General features: G+C 41.8%; 1 protein-coding gene across 2 annotated transcripts in view; it reads right to left on the minus strand.

Moving 5' to 3' along the window:
* Positions 1 to 18,389, minus strand: part of pde4cb (phosphodiesterase 4C, cAMP-specific b) — a 122,835-nt gene that overhangs the window by 69,490 nt on the left and 34,956 nt on the right. The window contains exon 1 of one of the 2 annotated variants that reach the window (XM_067388554.1): positions 17,500 to 17,774. The exons of the other annotated variant lie outside the window; for it this stretch is intronic. Coding sequence (XP_067244655.1) covers positions 17,500 to 17,705 — 206 coding nt within the window. The 5' untranslated portion in view covers positions 17,706 to 17,774. Of the gene's footprint in view, positions 1 to 17,499; positions 17,775 to 18,389 lie in introns of those variants that run through there. 2 annotated transcript variants of the gene reach the window in all.

Genomic DNA, 18,389 nt, shown 5'->3' on the forward strand with positions numbered 1-18,389 from the left:
ATAGTATATTTATAGTAATAAAGTAAGGTCATTAAATAATGTAATTTGAGATATTCTTACTGATTTAAAGCAAGTTTAATCTTGATGTTAGGGGGTTGTTGAAATCTCTAACCAGTCTTACCTCGACCTTGAAAAGATCAGATACTCGATAAGAGGATTTGAAAAACACTTTTAAAACTTTTAAGATCTGTCACCCCTTTAAAGGTGCCCTAGAAATAGTTTTAACAAGATGTAATATAAGTCTAAAGTGTCCCCTGAATGTGTCTGTGAAGTTTCAGCTCAAAATACCCCATAGATTTTTTTTAAATACATTTTTTTAACTGCCTATTTTCAGCCATAGTTACATATGCACCAATTTAGCGCGTGGCCCATTTAATTCTGGCGCTCCCCCCGCCCACAAGCTCTCGACTGCCTTAAACAGCATTTAAAGGTGCCCTAAATTGTTTTTTTACAAGATGTAATATAAGTCCTAGGTGTCCCCTGAATGTGTCTGTGAAGTTTCAGCCCAAAATACCACATAGATTTTTTTTTATTATTTTTTTTAACTGCCTATTTTGGGGCATCATTAACTATGCACTGATTTTTTCAGCACGGCCCCTTTAAGAGATGCGCTTCCTCTGCCACACGAGCTCTCAACTATATATACATCGCATAACGTACTCGGTTACTAACGTAACCTCGGTTCCCTGAGATACGGAACGAGTACTGCGTATGGGGAAAGGTCTCCCTTTTTCCCCGCTGCTGAAGCCTTTTTCAATAACGCAGTGTAACTGCACCGTCATTGGTTCACTCATAGACAAGTTGTTGAACCAATGGCGGCGCGGCATAGCTGCGCAGCCTATGGCGACAAAGCGCGCGAATATTCCCGCCGAAATGGGCGGGGTATAGGGCTATATAAGCAGGCGTTTCGCCATAGGATTTCAGTGTCAATCGACTGAAGCGACGACCCTGAGCCGCAGCCTCGTGGCACGGCAAGTGACGCAGTACTCGTTCCGTATCTCAGGGAACCGAAGTTACGTTAGTAACCGAGTACGTTCCCTTTCGATACTTCACTCGTACTGCGTATGGGGAACGAATTCAACCACGCCGTGCCACGGCTGGGAACGATATAGCTTGCATTTGGCCAACCCAGAGGGGGGCCAAAAGGACAAGCGGAGGGACTTGTTGAAAGCCGCTAATCACACCGACAGGACCCGAGCTTGTAAGGTCGGGACATCGAGGTGATAGAACCTGACAAAGGTGGACGGCGAAGACCAGCCGGCCGCCTCACAGATGTCTTGGATGGAAACTCCGTTGGACCAAGCCCACGAGGAAGCCATTCCTCTAGTGGAGTGGGCCCTGACTCCTATGGGGCAATTAGTGCCCAGTGAGGAGTAGCACAGGTTAATAGCATCCACTATCCAACGGGAAATGCGTTGTTTCGAGACCGGAGACCCTTTGGTGCGGCCGCCAAAACAAACAAAAAGCTGATCCGACTGTCTGAAAGACTGTGATCGGTCTATGTAGGTCCTCAATGCCCTGACTGGGCAGAGTAGCTGCAGCTCTGGTTCGTCCGCCGAGGGAGGAAGAGCAGAGAGCGAGACGACCTGAGCTCTAAACGGAGTTTCAAGGCCCTGAGGACCAAAGAGAGGTCCCAGGAGGGAATAGTGAGAGGGCGAGGAGGATTCAAACGCCTAGCACCTCTCAAAAAACGGATCACAAGCCCGTTTCGTCCCACCGATTGGCCAGCAACAGGAGCGTGGAACGCTGCAATGGCTGCTACGTAAACCTTAAGCGTGGAAGGGGAGCGCCCCATTTCCAAGCGTTCTTGGAGGAAAGACAGTATGGAAGATACGTCACTCTCCACAGGGTCTATCTTGCGTGTTGAACACCAATCAACAAAGACTGACCACTTCTGGTCGTAGAGGCGCCTCGTAGATGGGGCTCTAGCCTGAGAAATGGTATTTAGGACGTCCTCGGGGAGGCTAGTCGGCTCCCATCGAGGGACCAGAGGTGCAGAGCCCAGAGCTGCGGCTGTGGGTGCCAGATTGTTCTGTTTGCCTGAGAGAGGAGGTCCCGTCTCAGGGGAATCGGCCACGGGGCTCTCAGAGAGAGCCTGAATAGCTCTGAGGACCAAACCTGGTTCCTCCAGAGCGGGGCCACCAGAAGGACTCTGTGCTGGTCTTCTCTGATACGCCTGATGACCTGGGGGATCAGTGCGATCGGAGGGAAAGCATAAAGGAGCGTGCTGGGCCATGTGTGGGCCAGAGCATCTACTTCCTTCGAGAAAAATGTTGGGCAATGAGAGTTGTCTTCTGAGGCGAAGAGGTCTACCTCTGCCTTCCCGAAGAGCTCCCAGATCGTGAGGACCACTTGGGGGTGGAGCATCCACTCGTCGGAGGGGATGTTGCTCCGTGACAACATGTCCGCACCCAGATTGTTCCTGCCAGGAACATGAGTCGCTCTGAGCGACTGAAGCCTCGGAAGAGCCCATTCCAGCAGACGTTTCGCCAGAGCGCATAAGCGGCTGGACGAAAGACCGCCTTGGTGGTTTAGGTATGACACCACCGTCATACTGTCTGACCGAACTAGAACATGACGTCCCGTCAAGTAAGCCTGAAAGAACTGAAGGGCTTTCATCACTGCTAGCATCTCTAGACAGTTGATGTGTAGATGGCTTTCCTCGTGGCTCCACGAGCTGAAGGCCGGTCTGCCCTCGCACACAGCGCCCCAGCCCAAGTTGGAGGCGTCTGTTGAGAGCACTGTCCTCCGTGAGACCGCCCGTAAAGGGACTCCGCGCTGGAACCATACTGGATCCATCCAAGGTTTCAGGGCTAGAAGACAGGCCCGATTGACCTTGAGACATAGGCGGCCGTGCCGCCATGTGCTGGGAGGAACCCGGAACTTCAACCAGTACTGAAGAGGCCGCATCCGAAGAAGGCCTAGCTGCAGCACCGGGGAGGCGGAAGCCTTCAGCCCTAGCAGCCTCTGGAAAAACTTCAGAGGGAGATAGGGTTTGTTCGTGACAGATGCCGTGAGCTGCTAAATTGCCAGGGCGCGCTCTGGCGAGACTACTGCCGTCATACGGACCGAGTCGAAAACTGCTCCCAGAAACGAGATTCGTTGAGTGGGGCATAGCGAGCTCTTGGCTAAGTTGACCCTGAGACCCAGGCATTGTAGATGGCTGAGGAGCACGGATCTGTGGCGTTCCAGCTCGACTCGCGAACGGGCTAAGATGAGCCAGTCGTCGAGATAATTCAGAACCCAGATTCCCATCTGTCTCAGAGGGGAAAGCGCCGCGTCCATGCACTTGGTGAAAGTGCGGGGAGCCAGAGACAGCCCGAAGGGCAGGACCGTATATTGGTATGCCACCCCTTCGTAAGCGAATCTCAAGAATCGTCTGTGACGGGGGGCTATCTGGATGTGAAAATACGCATCCTTCAGGTCCAGCGAGCAGAACCAGTCCTCGGGGCAAATGTGCGCGAGGATCTGCTTCAGCGTCAGCATTTTGAACTTCCGTCTCATGAGGGAGTGATTCAAAAGCCTGAGGTCTAGGATGGGTCTGAGACTGCCATCCTTTTTGGGGACCAGAAAGTAGCGACTGTAAAAGCCTGTCTCGCTCTCTGACGGAGGAACCGTTTCCACAGCTCCTTTTTCCAGCAACGACATGACTTCGGCCCGGAGGACATGAGCGTCGTCCGGATTGACCGACGTTTGAAGCACCCCGGCGAAGCGGGGGGGCCGTCGTGCAAACTGGAGCGAGTAGCCCTGGTTTACAATCCCCATGACCCATTCTGACACATCGGGGATGGCCTGCCAGGCCTCGGCCCGAGTGGCTAGGGGTTGAATAATGTTGGGTGACAGACCGCCGTTGAGAGGGTCGTACACCACGAGGGGTGGAAGAGGAAATTTGCTCTTTTTGTGATGAGGTAAAAATTTGTTCGCCGTGAAAACGGCGTTTGGAGTGGGCGCAACAGGTGTGGGCCCATCTGTCACTTGGAGTATGTTTCCCACGCCCGGAAATAAACGAGGCGGAGGGGAAATTACTCGTGGGAGCTTTTGGGGTGGTCCGGTCGTAACGGGACGGTCCCCCATCCTCTTCCTGTCCGACGAATCAGGACGACTTCGGAGGCACCGGGTCCAGCACAATCCTGGGCCGGGGTCCCTGGCGCCTCGGGAAGGGAGGGCGCTTCGCAGGGCGCGAGCGCTGGCGATGCTCCTGGGGCGGCGCTGCCTGTTTTGCAGGTGGGGCTGGATTGTTCTGCTGAGCCGGCGCAGTCCTGGGGCGGCTAGACGCAGAAGCGGAGCTGGAGCGCTTAGGCAAGAAATGCCTCATAGCCTGAGACGATTTCTGCGCGGCAGTAAAGCGCTCAGTGAAGCCATCCACTGCAGGCCTGAAGAGACCGGAAGGCGAGACCGGGGCGTCTAAGAAGGCCATCTTGTCTAGGTCTTTGATCTCCGTTAGGTTGAGCCACAGGTGGCGCTCCAACACGACCAGGCTAGCCATGGAACGACCGATGGCCTGGGCCGCAGCCTTCGTAGCTCGCAGGGCAAGAATCTTTGAAGGCTGGCGCGTCGATTCCAGACTCATCCAGAGAGCGGAGGAGTTTGGCCTGGAATACTTGAAATATGGCCATGGTGTGGAGCGCAGAGGCAGCTTGGCCCGCCGAGGTGTAAGCCCGACCAGCCAGAGTAGAGGTGGTCCGACAGGGCTTGGAAGGAAGGGCCCTCTTCGTCTTCCAACCCACAGCCGCGGGAGGACAGAGGTGAGCAGCCACCGCTTCATCTAGGGGTGGCAAGCGCTCGTATCCCTTCTCCTCGGCGCCGTCAACGGCGGTGAGGGCGGAGTGGTGCGTAGTGTGGAGGCGGGCAGAGTAAGGAGCGCGCCACGACTTCGTCAGCTCTTCGTGGACCTCAGGAAAGAAGGGCGCTGAACGCTGGCGAGGTGCTTGGTGGCGGCCTGGCAGAAACCATTCGTCCAGGCGGCTGCGAGACGGCTCCTATGGAGGGGCCCACTCGAGGTCCAGCTCTTCAACGGCCCTAGACAGGATGCGGAAGAGCTCGGCATCCATGCCCTGGCCATGCTCGATGGGTTCCAAGGGAGGCGGTGGAGCGGGGTCTTCCGGCTCGCCAGCCCAACCTTCCGCTTCGGAAGCCGCAAGAGACATGGAGTCGTCTTGTTCGTCGTCTGTTCCCCCGAATGAGACGAGGTCACTCGCTTCTGCGGAGGGACGCTGCTCAGGGCGAGAGAACAGAACGGGAGAGAGTTCCCTGGGAGGAGAGGGCGAGGCACGCGGGGGCTGGGCCGGCGTGAGCTCGCTCAACTCCTGGCGCTGAGTCGCTCTACCCCGCCGTCTTTTCCTCACCGGCTCGCGGGAGGAAGGAGACGGGAGGGCGCGAGCGGCGAGATCGCCCTCAGTGAAGAAGGCGACCCGCGAGCGCAGGGAAGCGAGACTCATACACTCGCAGTGCGGGCATGAGTCTCCAGCGAGCGCGCCGTCTGCGTGGGGCTTGCCCAGGCAAGCGACACACTCGACACAAACGCCTGCTTATATAGCCCTATACCCTGCCCATTTCGGCGGGAATATTCGCGCGCTTTGTCGCCATAGGCCGCGCAGCTATGCCGCGCCGCCATTGGTTCAACAACTTGTCTATGAGTGAACCAATGACGGTGCAGTTACACTGCGTTATTGAAAAAGGCTTCAGCAGCGGGGAAAAAGGGAGACCTTTCCCCATACGCAGTACGAGTGAAGTATCGAAAGGGAAACACAGTTCACACAGCTAATATAACCCTCAAATGGATCTTTACAAGATGTTCGTCATGCATGCTGCATGCATGCTTCGAATTATGTGAGTAAAGTATTTATTTAGATGGTTACGTTTGATTCTGTGTTAGTTAGGGGCTGTGCTCAGTGGCTAACGGGCTAAAGCTAAAATTACACACTGTTGGAGAGATTTATAAGGAATGAAGTTGTGTTTATGAATTATACAGACTGCACATGTTTAAAAATGAAAATAGCGACGGCTCTCGTCTCCGTGAATACAGTAAGAAACGATGGTAACTTTAATCTCATTTAAAAGTATATTAGCAACATGCTAATGAAACATTTAGAAAGACAATTTACAAATATGACTAAAAATATCATGATATCATGGATCATGTCAGTTATTATTGCTCCATCTGCCATTTTTCGCTGTTGTTCTTGCTTGCTTACCTTGTCTGTGCACAGATCCAGCCGTTAATACTGCCTTTCCTTGTCTAATGCGTCGAATGGGCTGGCATTATGCAAATATTGGGGTCATACATATTAATGATTAACAGTCGGTGTTATGTTGAGATCCGAGTGTTTTCCGGAAGTCTTTTAAACAAATGAGATTTACATAAGAGGGAGGAAACAATGGGGTTTGGAACTCAATGGTATGTCTTTTCCATGTACTGAACTCTTGTTATTTAATGCCAAGGTAAATTCAATTTTTCATTTGATGTCAACCTTTAATAGTTTGATTGTTGTAAATAATGTGACAAGAGTGATAGTAAAGACTTTTAGATTGTTACAAAAAAGTCCATATACATCATGGTTTGCACAAAAATATTAAACAGAACAAATGTTTTCAGGAATGATATGAAAATGTTTCTTGAACACCAAGTGCACCTTATTAAAATGATTTTCTGAAGGATCATGTTACCCTGAAGACTGGAGAAATTATGCTTATAATTCAGCTTTTCCACCACAGGAATAAATTATATTTTAAATTATATTTAATATTATTTTATAATATTTAACAATATTTTTTAAATGTATTTAAAAATAATATTAATAAATGCAGCCTTGTTGATCATAAGACTTCTTTAACATTATTATCGAATCCAAACTGTTGAACGGTAGTGTATATGTACACAAGGGAGAGTATGTATGTTTAATACAAAGTTCAATCATGAAACTCTAACCGAGCGCTGATTGGTTCTTTTTACGCAGTGGTATCAGCCAATCAGAAGTAATTCCATATCCACGCGACCATATATACCGTACCCTAGCCTGCGATCGACAAGCTGCGCTGTGAAGCGCTGTTATCCCTCCTCCTCCCCAGCGCCACCTGTAGAGATCTGCTACGGGGGTTCTACCATTCTTGCAGCAGCCTTTTCCTTGTTGTTTTATTTGACTAAGCTGAACAATTTGTATTTGCATAGCAACAGCAGCAGCGTAGCAGATCTCGTAAGCCAAAATCAAGCCATGTATACTTCATGCCAATAAATGCTGGTTGAATTTAATCCACTCCAAGAGTTGTCATGATTGATCTGTATGTATTATACAAATGTAGCCTATAATATTTTTTCAAACATTTATAATGGTGTAATTCCAGGAAATAGTAAATGAGAGTTCAAGGGATTCTGTTGAATTTGATTTGTATCAAAATACAAATAAAAGCTTTAAGAAGAAGAAATTTCTAGCCCAAAGGATGAAAAATAGTAATAGCTTGTTTTATCAAGTATCACCATTAAATGAAATCCTCAGAGGGATGTCTGAGAAATACCACACAGCAAAGTGTGAAATCTAAAGCCTCTCACTTTCTACAGAAAATCAGAGATAAAACACATGGAACACAGTCAGATCAGTTCTTATGGGTCCTCACAAATACACTGCAGGGCTGCCAGACAGATAATGACCCAATTTCAGATGGCCAGTCGCTGACAGATAAAGGCCTTTCTGCAGTTACACTGCAAGCTGAACAGAGCTGAGAAAATTAAGCATTCGGAAAAAGTACAGCCAGTAGAATTTAAATGATACAATCTCTAGTGATTCCAGCACTATGTGTAAAGATTACACTCTGAAATGAATGTTCTTCTATAAATCATGTTCTATGATACAAATGGACAAATAGCATCCTGCTGAAAATCTAGGGGAACAAAATGGCCTTGTTCAATGGGGCAGAAAACATTCAGTTCCTCTCTGCTCACATAAAGGCACAGAAACACCTCTCTCTATATCTCAAGGTCTTTGCACACCGAGTCCAAAATTCGCGTCCGAAATTTTTGCACGTAAAAAAAAAAAAAAAATAAAAAAAGGTTTCAATCACATTTACATACAGCCTCCGAAACTTTCATCCGTCATAAAAAAATCAACTTTCTGCCTTTTTCACATCTGTAGAAAGCATTTTGAGAGGTGTTTTGACAACTCAGAGCCACCGTACAAGTGAACGTAATGGCGCCTGAAAAGTTGATCCATTGTTTTTATGACTTACATCATTTTATGTGTAACACCAGTATTTCCTACACCCACAGTGACAGTGGCGTGCAGTGGTGTTCTGAAATGAGGACGCACATTTTTTAATTTATTTATGAATCAATGTAAATTCATGTGCATTACTCTTAACGTTGACACATCTTCCTTGTTAAATGAACATTACTTTACATTACATCAGAAAAGAAAAAAGAAACCAAATACAATTCTATTTTGTAATTTTACATTAATAATGTATTGTAATAAATGTTCTATTTATCAAAATCAAGTAAATCTCATCAAGTTAGTGTTTTAAGCATTTCTACATTCATTCCAAAATAATAACTAAAGGCAATAATAATTTAAACAATATATTTTATTTGTGTATTGATGTTTTTCTTTTTAATTGTCAACTTAGGCTATTTTGGATCATCAGTCATGCTCTGTAAGCACCGTCTGTCTCAGACACTAAGATGTATTTTTAATTTCACCAAGAAAAAAAAACAAACGCAGTCATCATGTTTTCAGTCCATTTCAAGTTTGATTTGATGTGACATAAAGTGGTGATCTGTTTACTTACTGTTTAATTAGTCTTCCCATTGATGCCATCATTTGTTCAGTCAAACTGACGCAGAGAATGCGCACATAGACAAGAGGTGGGATTTATCACACAAACCAATCATATCCAATCATAACCAAATACATCCAATCATAGCATGATGGAGACATTGCCTCCTCTCACGTGACTTTCCCCCATTCATTCATTCCCCCATTCAATTACCCCCCACAAAACCCACCGCATGCTTTAGGGATCTAATTGTTTTCTATGAGCGGAAAGGGTGCTGTAACTTTACCCGCTGTTGGGCAGTGTTCCTTTAGAAATACGAGTGACTTGCGCTCATTTTAATGTCAAAATTTGTAATATTTGTGTTGCTTTATATGCAATATCGATCAATTTCCCATCCTATTTTTTTTTTCCTTCCTCTCTACGCAATCTCAGGATTGGATGGACCCAATATGTCCTCTTTCTTTTTCCTCTTTTTAAGAAGAGAGAGGACAACAAAATCATCCTCACTGCTTGAAGACTCCTTTTTTTATTGTTTTGCGAATTTATTTGCGACTGATTATTACGCATCGGACTCAGAGTGCAAGGTTTCTGTGCATGATGAATATTTAAGATGATGAAAACAAAAAAACGCTTATGAAAATTTCGGACTCAGTGTGCAAAGACCTTCAGGCTTGTCTTATTCATTGTATCCACTATTGTACATCACAAAGGTGAAGAACAAGCTAAAGAGTTATTCAGTGCTTCAAGGGTGGCATGTTGAAGCATGTCCTGGTGTAATCCAACACAGGAGATCTTCTTTTCTGACCTATATACTGTATTTTGCCCCTGAGGGTGAAACCTCAGCAAGGCACTGATCACAAAGTGTAAAGAACTTAAAAGCAAAATGGGCATCTTATTTGACTAGACTTTAAATTATATTCTGACCAAAGGACAAAAAGCAGACTTGAATATAGTGCTTGGGGACAAATTACTGTTGAAAGCAGAACTTCATTAATAAGCAATGCAGTGTGAAGAACCTTAATAGGGATATTGGTGGAAAAGAAATTAAGAGTGGCTTAATATAATTACATACAATGCAATTACAGTATCATCAGCCCTTTAGCCATAAAAAATTACTTCAGCCTAGAAAGAGAAATTAAGCCACCAAGAAAAATGAATGAAATAAGTCAATTATACTAACAGAATAATGATAACTGGAGGCAATAGTCAGGATTTGGAGTCATGTTATGGTGATTAGATATAAAGAGACACAGCTTTGACAGGCCACAAGAAACTAAAGAATCCTGTCCTTTTACCATCTTCCAGAATCTTTGCTTCGGTTAAATCAAGAGCATATCTCTTCTAAAACCTACACTTAAAAAAATAATTATTATTTCCAGCCAAATGCTGATTTGAGACTGTTGGGTAAGGAAGCTGGCTTGATTTGACCCAATTTGGGTTAATAATCATTCATAATCAGCAACCCAATGCATGCACGTTGTTATGTAAGTGCCAAAATCACTTCAACTATTCTTGTTCATGGCCCTCATGACCAAAATATGTGTGGAAAATATAAGGAAATTAATCTAATTGAAGAAGAGAGAGAAATTTAAAAACTGCCTGTAGTGAGGATAATTCTTTTAAAACTTGAGTGTTTCCTTTGGTCTGTGGCAGAAGAAAAATCTTTTCATTGGCAGAAGAAATTGGTCAAATTTGGTCCTAAACATTTATATTTTTAAATATCTTTTCAACAATGTTCAGTGAACATTTAAAAAGAAACTTTGTTTAACTGTATAAGGTTAGAAAGCTAAGGCTAGAAACATAATATGTGAACACAGATATGCCATCTGGCCAATGCGCTGCCAGCATCCAGTTGAACATACTCAACGTGCGCTTGTCATGTCTTGTGCGTGTTCTTTGAGTTTTGTTTACTCTCTGTGTCTTGTCCCTATGTCATTTGTCTCCATATTTACTTACATGGTGTCCATAGTTACTGGTTACATTCACCTCTTTCTAGTTTAATTTTGTCCTGTGTATATATACCCCCTGGTAAGTTTGGTTCTTGGTCCGTTATTGTCAATGTTAAGGTTGGGTTGCTTTACTCCGACTTGTTTCCGGTGCTCCTGTTCTTCTGCATTCCAGAGTTTTTAGTTTTGTTTAATAAAGACTGCTACATTTAGATCCTTGCCTTAAATATCTACTTTGCCTGCAATAACTCATGACAGAATATCACCATCAGCCCAGAAGATCAGCAACTCTCCCTTTACAATAATGGCCATCCAGAGAAGGATTTGCAGGATTATGTGTAGTAGTTCCTTGAGTTTAGTCATCAGGTGTCCTGAAACGATGCTACTCTCAATGTCTGTTTTTTGGAGAGGGCTGAATGATTCCCTGTTTGTACTGATGCCATCTGGAGAAACCACCTGTACCCTGGCTCAGTACATAGAGTATGCACAGCCATTCCAGAACTCCTCCCTAATCCATCCACATCCCTCCTCCCGCCTGCTACAGACCCCGAGTCAGCAAAAAGGCCCATTATGGACCCTGACCAAATGCCACCTGCCACCACTAGGTCTGCCACTTCCACTTTTCCCGTACTCCTAGCTCCACCTCCTTCATTGGTTCCGTCTGACTCCCTGGTTCCGCTTCCTCTTCTGGTTCTGCCAAATACCCTGACTCTTTCTCATCCTCCTGCTCAGCCAGTCCTCCTCAGTCCCCCCACTTTACCAGCACGATCATGGTGTCCTTTTCAGCCACAACACCATGGTCTTCAGAGTCATGGTCACAGCCTGGGACTCATGACCCTTCGGCTCCACCACCTTCCAAGCCCAAAACTCTGCCTAGATGCTTCAACCTATGCCTCCACTGTGGTTCCTCAATCCCATAGCTCTGCTTTGGTTTGTTCCATAAACATCAAATTGAATGCTGCCTTTTTTTGAAGCATTCCATGTAATGGAAATGCTTTGGAGTTTTCCAGTATTGGAGCAGAGAGCATCTCTATAATCATTTGTTATGGCTAGACTACCTGTGAGTCAAAGGCAGCTAAAATCTTCAAACACATCCTTGCCATTAGCCCTCTGACAGCAGTATAATGTCATTTAAATGTGTAAATGACTGCTGTTTGCCCAAATGTCTAGAGAACAGCTGTGCTTTCCCTAGATAATCCAACACATCTGCACATATATAGAAAGTGATACAAAATGTGCAAGAGGTGGAAGACATCCATGAGCTGTTAAAAATGGGGTCATTTAATTCAGCATATGGAGATAGCAAATATACTTGCTAAGAAAAAACTTCACATGATGATGCATTAGGTTTCTTTCTTATCAGTTAGAGAGGAAAAGCTGTACTTTGTTGTGAATAGAGTTAAAAACAAGTACATATAATAACTGCTGAATCTAAAAAAGATGATTTTACAAAACTTTTCTTGACTCAAACCCATTAGCACGACCGACAGATAAAAATGTAATGTACTTTTAATGTACGGGACAGGATTTCCACTGAAGGCCAACAAGTACAACCTGTACCCAAGCTACGGCCCTGCCTGAAGCCATGCTTTTTTTTTTTTTTTGCTACATATATTTCCTGGGGATTGCTGAATAGTATGATTAACAATTAATAAATGTCTTTTTCACATATTTTTTGACATTCAGAACAAGCATCGCACAAATGATACATTTCCATAAAGGCCTGTACACATCGTGCACGATTATCGCCAACGTTTAATGCCTCGTGACTAAACAAAGGGCGCCAATGTGAGTGTGCACACCGACGCGAAAAATGAGAGGCGTAAAAGTGCCATTTTTTAAAAAACTCCTCGGTTCGTTTTTTTGGTTTGACGTGCCGCGTTAAAAACTGGCAGACCAATGAGATTGGCACTTTTCACGTGCCTGGAGCTGCTGAAGTTGTTACAGTAAAACACGACTTGGTGGTGCTCAAGCACAAAACAGGCTTGCCTAGCACACACTGATACGAAGACGACGAAGAGGAAGTAAGTAGACGAGGAAGACCCCTACAAACTATCCCTGCGTCTCAAACAGCTCCCTAGCTTCCTAGATCGTTTATCAGTATACCGTGTAAATGAATGTGGCTGACTCCCTGATCAGTACCCTGACTACTGAACAAGGGAGCTGATTGCGTTCCACGCTATGGGTGCTCTGCCAGTTCTTGGCGGCACCAATAGATGTGTATTATTTCTGTATTTTTACTGTTTGTTTTTTCTTTTTCATTCAAGAAATATAGTTGAGAATGTCTATTTCATAAATGTCTATTTCCACTACCGTTCACTTACACTACTGTCATTGTGACTTATTTGCACTACTGTTTCTGACTACCATCTCTCATATGTCATATATATGCCATCTTATATCTGCATTTTTATCTTCTTTAACTTTATTAATATCATAAATATGTTTATTTGCACTACCGTTAAGCACAGGCGCTATACTCTCAGGGAGTGAATTTGCACGTCCACTGCTGTGGATCCAAAATTATATACCAGTTATCACTGTAAAGATGCTTTGACACAATCTGCATTGTAAAAAGTGCTATATAAATAAAGGTGACTTGACTTGACTTGACACTCTGTGCATCGCCAGTAAAAATCATTTGGGTATGAACACAAAAAACGTCTCGAAAAATGCTGGTGATATTCGTCCCGGTGTGTACAGGCCTTTAGAATGCTACATATATTTAAATAATGGTAAAAGAGTTATGAGGTTCTAAACCATCTACTCATCCTTACGATTAAATGTAGCACTGGTGTGCTTCGTCCCATAATTGCTACTTTCTTGCTTTATTTCTTTCATTTTTGCTTGAAATATGGTAAGATGTCTTGCCTAAAAAAGTGTGGACAACTGTTTGCAGAAACTTTAACCTAATGAATGTTGATAATTACTGATGCAAGAACAGATGGAGAAAGACAAAATCATATAAACCTTGCCCACTCATCCTACTCAGACTACAAATTCAACAGCTAAATTAAACAACTGTTACATTTAATAAACTGGTTGCTGTTTTCAACTAATTACAATGAAACAGGCTTTCAACATTCAAAACAGGATGCAGAACCAACATAAAAGTATCATAAAAGTAGTGCATAAGACTCGTTCACTATTCCAAGACTTCTGAAAATGATGGTTTTTCAGAATTTTTATTTTGGGTCAAACTGCCATGATGCATTATTAATCTTCAATCTAAACACTTACGAGAATTATCACAAGCACAAGCTAATTATATTTCAAGCAATACATCTCTGAATAACACACAATGATTTAAAGCAGATCCACATGTTTAGGGAAGTGCAATGTGGAGGAAATGAATGTCACAGAACTCCCAAAGCTTGATAGTATTAATATCTGGAAAAGTAAACGCTTCAATAAACAAGTAAAACAGAGCTATGAGTCACTTTAGTACACCTACTTCTGACTCTCTGTGATTCAGTGCTATTCAAAACTCAATGCCAAACAATCAGCGTTCACGGTCCATACGCTGCCTTACCATCATCTATTTTTAATACAACATCTCATGGCCACATTGTGCATAAATTGTGCTTTCATTTTAAGAAAATCACTGTGTGGGTGACTGGTGAAAATGTTGCTTATCAAAAGTGGTTTAAATGAAATGTACATATATATTTAATGAGCAGAAAAGTGACTGATATTCGACTGAAGGAAACATGAAGATAATGCTGATTTAAATTTTTTGTGTTTGGGAGATCGGGGGCCTGTAATTACAATTACTAGTGAATATTTCTAATGGTTTATTTTACTCAAAAAACAAAAGTATATTATATATGCACTGATTTTTCTAACGGGGTGGGTTGACACATTGCAAATCTGCTGTTTAATAACACTGATTGGAGAATATATATATATATATAGTATACTGTAAATGTAAATAACATCTAAAAAACAAAACTGTGTCTGTATTTGTAATATTCTTTTTAATGCATTTCAGCAAAATTTAAAACAGTTATAGAACATTTTAGTTTAAAAAAAATAAACCTTTTTTTTTTTTTTTTTGCTAACAAGATTTACAATTAATGATTTTTATACAGTTATAATATTCAAATTTTTTGTGACATTTGTCATATTGCCCTGACTGGACATCTGTGAGCAAACTCTAGTCCTGAGAACACAGTTCTATCTGATTTAACTAAATAAATAATTAAATCTAATAAAATAATAATAATAATAATAATAAATCTACCTATATTATATAGTTAAAGAAATATGATGATATTGGAATTTCAATTACTTTCTGTTCAGAATTCACAATAAAAAAAGTTTTAAACTAGGTTTTTGAAACCAAAATACAAAACTATTTTTTTTAACAAACATTTTTGTTATTAAACGTTTCAATGAAAACCTCATAGTTACTACGATATTGACAACTAGGGGTGAAGTCAGCAAAAGTGGGACATCAGCTAAAATGGGACAAATAAGCTTTTTGGTGTAGTGCTCTTTCAAAAATATAGATAATGCTGGGTGGTCTTGGAATTTTGTAATAACTACTTAATTTGAATATCAAAATTTGATTGGTCAAATATAAATCATGTGGGCGGGGTTACTACTCAAGCGCTGGAATGTCTGAGAAAGCACATAAGTCTAATAAAATTGTTACGGTTTAAATTCTAATACAAACAATATTTCAATCTACAATATACATTTTTATTACATCATATTTAAATGATGTGTACGTTTATTCGTTCTATTTTAAAAATATATCAAGTTGTTACTGTCCCAGTTTACCATGTTAGATAAAATGGGACAATAGCATTCAGCTAAAGTGCTACATCATATTAAATAGAAGATAATACATTCCTTAAAGGAGAAATTGTTTTGTTTTACATACAATTTCACAAAGCTATAGGCAGAAAGGAAAAAAAAAAAAAAAAAGAAAAAAATGAAAAACATGTCAGCCAAACCGAAGATAGAGGTATAATCAGTGGAGTGAAGGAAGAATAAAAGGGGCAAATCAATGAGTTCAGGGTAAGGCCAGGCAGGCCAGGGACCTAGACTGTTTTTTTTTTTTTTTGTTGTTGTTGATCCAAAATCCACCCTTGAAAAAAGAGAGAAAGGTGCTGTGAGTGGATGTAGTCATGCCTGTCATCAGAGTCATCTGAGAAGGAACTAGCAAACATGTTAAATCATCCTTCATGATGTGCAATAATAATAATAATAAATAAATAAATAGCTTTTGAATATGCCATTTTCTGAAATCAAAAACACAGCAGGCTATTACTGGTTCCAAAATCTTTAAAAAAGGAACCCAGAGCTGCGCATGAAACATAATCATCAACACAATCTGCCAGTGTGCCTGTTTTTATAAAGTTATTCTTTTACATTTTGAAAAATTTCTATTGAATATATATATATATATATATATATATATATATATATATATATATATATATATATATATATATATATATATATATTATATATATATATATAAAGCAACTGTATTATCCAAGCACAAACTACATGAAAATGTGCGTCCCAATTTACCAGTCACACTGTCCCAATTTACCTGAAAATGCCTTTAGAATGAAAATGGGCTCTTATAATTTTTGAATCTCTTCATATTTAAAAAAAAAAAAAAAAAACACCCATAATTATTTAAAAAAAAAAATAATTGTCCCAGTTTACCTTAACATGTTAGATAAAATGGGACAGTAACATTCAGCTAAAGTGCGACATCATATTAAATAGAAGATAATACATTCCTTAAAAGAGAAATTGTTTTGTTTTACATACAATTTCACAAAGCTATAAGCAGAAAGGAGAAAATTTTAAAAACATGTCAGCCAAACCGAAAATAGAGGTATAATCAGTGGAGTGAAGGAAGAATGAAAGGGGCAAATCAGTGAGTTCAGGGTAAGGCCAGGCAGGCCAAGGACCTAGACTGTTTTTTGTATTTTTTTCCAATATCCACCCTTGAAAAAAGAGTGAAAGGTGCTGTGAGTGGATGTAGTCATGCCTCTGGGAGAAAACTATTTTTGTCAGAGTCATCTGAGAAGGAACTAGCAAACATGTTAAAGCATCTTTCATGATGTGCAATAATAATAATAATAATAATAATAAATAAATAGCTTTTGAATATGCAATTTTCTGAAATCAAAAACACAGCAGGCTATTACTGGTTCCAAAACTCTTAAAAAAGGAACCTAGATCTGAGCATGAAACATAATTATCATTAACACAATCCGCCAGTGTGCCTGTTTTTATAAAGTTAATCTTTTACATTTTGAAAAATTTCTATTGATTATATATAATATATATATATATATATATATATATATATATATATATATATATATATATATATATATATATATATATATATATATATAAGCAACTGTATTATCCAAGCACAAACTACATGAAAATGTGCACTGCAATTTACCAGTCATACTGTCCCAATTTACCTGAAAATGTCTTTAGAATAAATATGGGCTCTTATAATTTTTGAATCTCTGCATATTTTTTTTTTTTTTTTTAAATACCCATAATTCTTAAAAAAAAAATAAATAAAAATAAAAAAAATAAAAAAAGCCTTGAGCATTTGTTTAAAACATTCATAGTGTAGGTAGATAGATTTATTTGTATTTAATACACAGTTTACCAAAAAGTGTACCAATTTTGCTGACTTCACTATCACATGGGGAAGTTGTCATTTCACATGAGGAAGCTCTTCTCTGTTGCATTTACAAACAACTGACATTTGACACATATTTAAAATACGATTTACCGTTTGTGAAAAGAAGACGGCCAGGACATTCTTGGTTTTTTCAGACCTGGGCGGTGCTGCTCCGTGGCTCTGTTACAGCACAGGTACCGCTCGGTATCGGAGTGGTACCGCTGTTTGATTCGAATGTGGGTTCGGGGCTGCCTCCAAAGATGCTTGGGCGGTTTGGCCAGTCCAGCGCCTTCCCTGCTCAGCGCCGAGCACTCCATCACTGCAGAAGTTCAGCTCCGTGTCTGCTGTCCAATGTCGGGAGTATTTAATTGTCGAAGTTTGCAGCCTCATATAGTTCCTCACTGTCAAAAGAGCTGTTCAGCGGTCAGTGGTGCTGAAACCGAGCACCGCTCGCGTGATACGTTCAAGTTTATATATTATACGTCAACTGATAGTATAGTAATTAACGCTCAGTATATAAAAACGGCGTGTTTGCAGAAGCAAAGCTCTTTCAAAGTTACACTCGTTCAGTCACTTTCCGCATCGTTCAGCAGCAATAGAGATGGTACAGATGGAGACGGAGTGAAACTGAGACATATGGCCGTCTCACAGCAAACAAAAAGGCGAAACGTCCAGCGTCGCGGAACATATGCAGCTTGTATCCGGCTGAAGTGAATGAGAGAGCGCGCGCTGAGGCGGATATAAAGATCCTGCAGAGCGACGCGATACAGTGACGCCCAGTGTGCATTACATCACCAGGTGCTTTACACACTCCCAAACTGAGTACACACACACACACACATACTGATACAGACAGGTCTAATTGCAGAAAGCAATTAATTATAAAAGTTGACAATACGATTTATTATTATTATCTAACTACTACTGCTGCTGCTACTACTACTAATACAAATATTTGTGGGGTCAGTAATGGTTTTAGACAAGGGGAGATTTTGTCTCCA

This window comes from Chanodichthys erythropterus, chromosome 6 (genome assembly GCF_024489055.1).
Source record: "Chanodichthys erythropterus isolate Z2021 chromosome 6, ASM2448905v1, whole genome shotgun sequence".
Classification (NCBI taxonomy): domain Eukaryota; kingdom Metazoa; phylum Chordata; class Actinopteri; order Cypriniformes; family Xenocyprididae; genus Chanodichthys; species Chanodichthys erythropterus.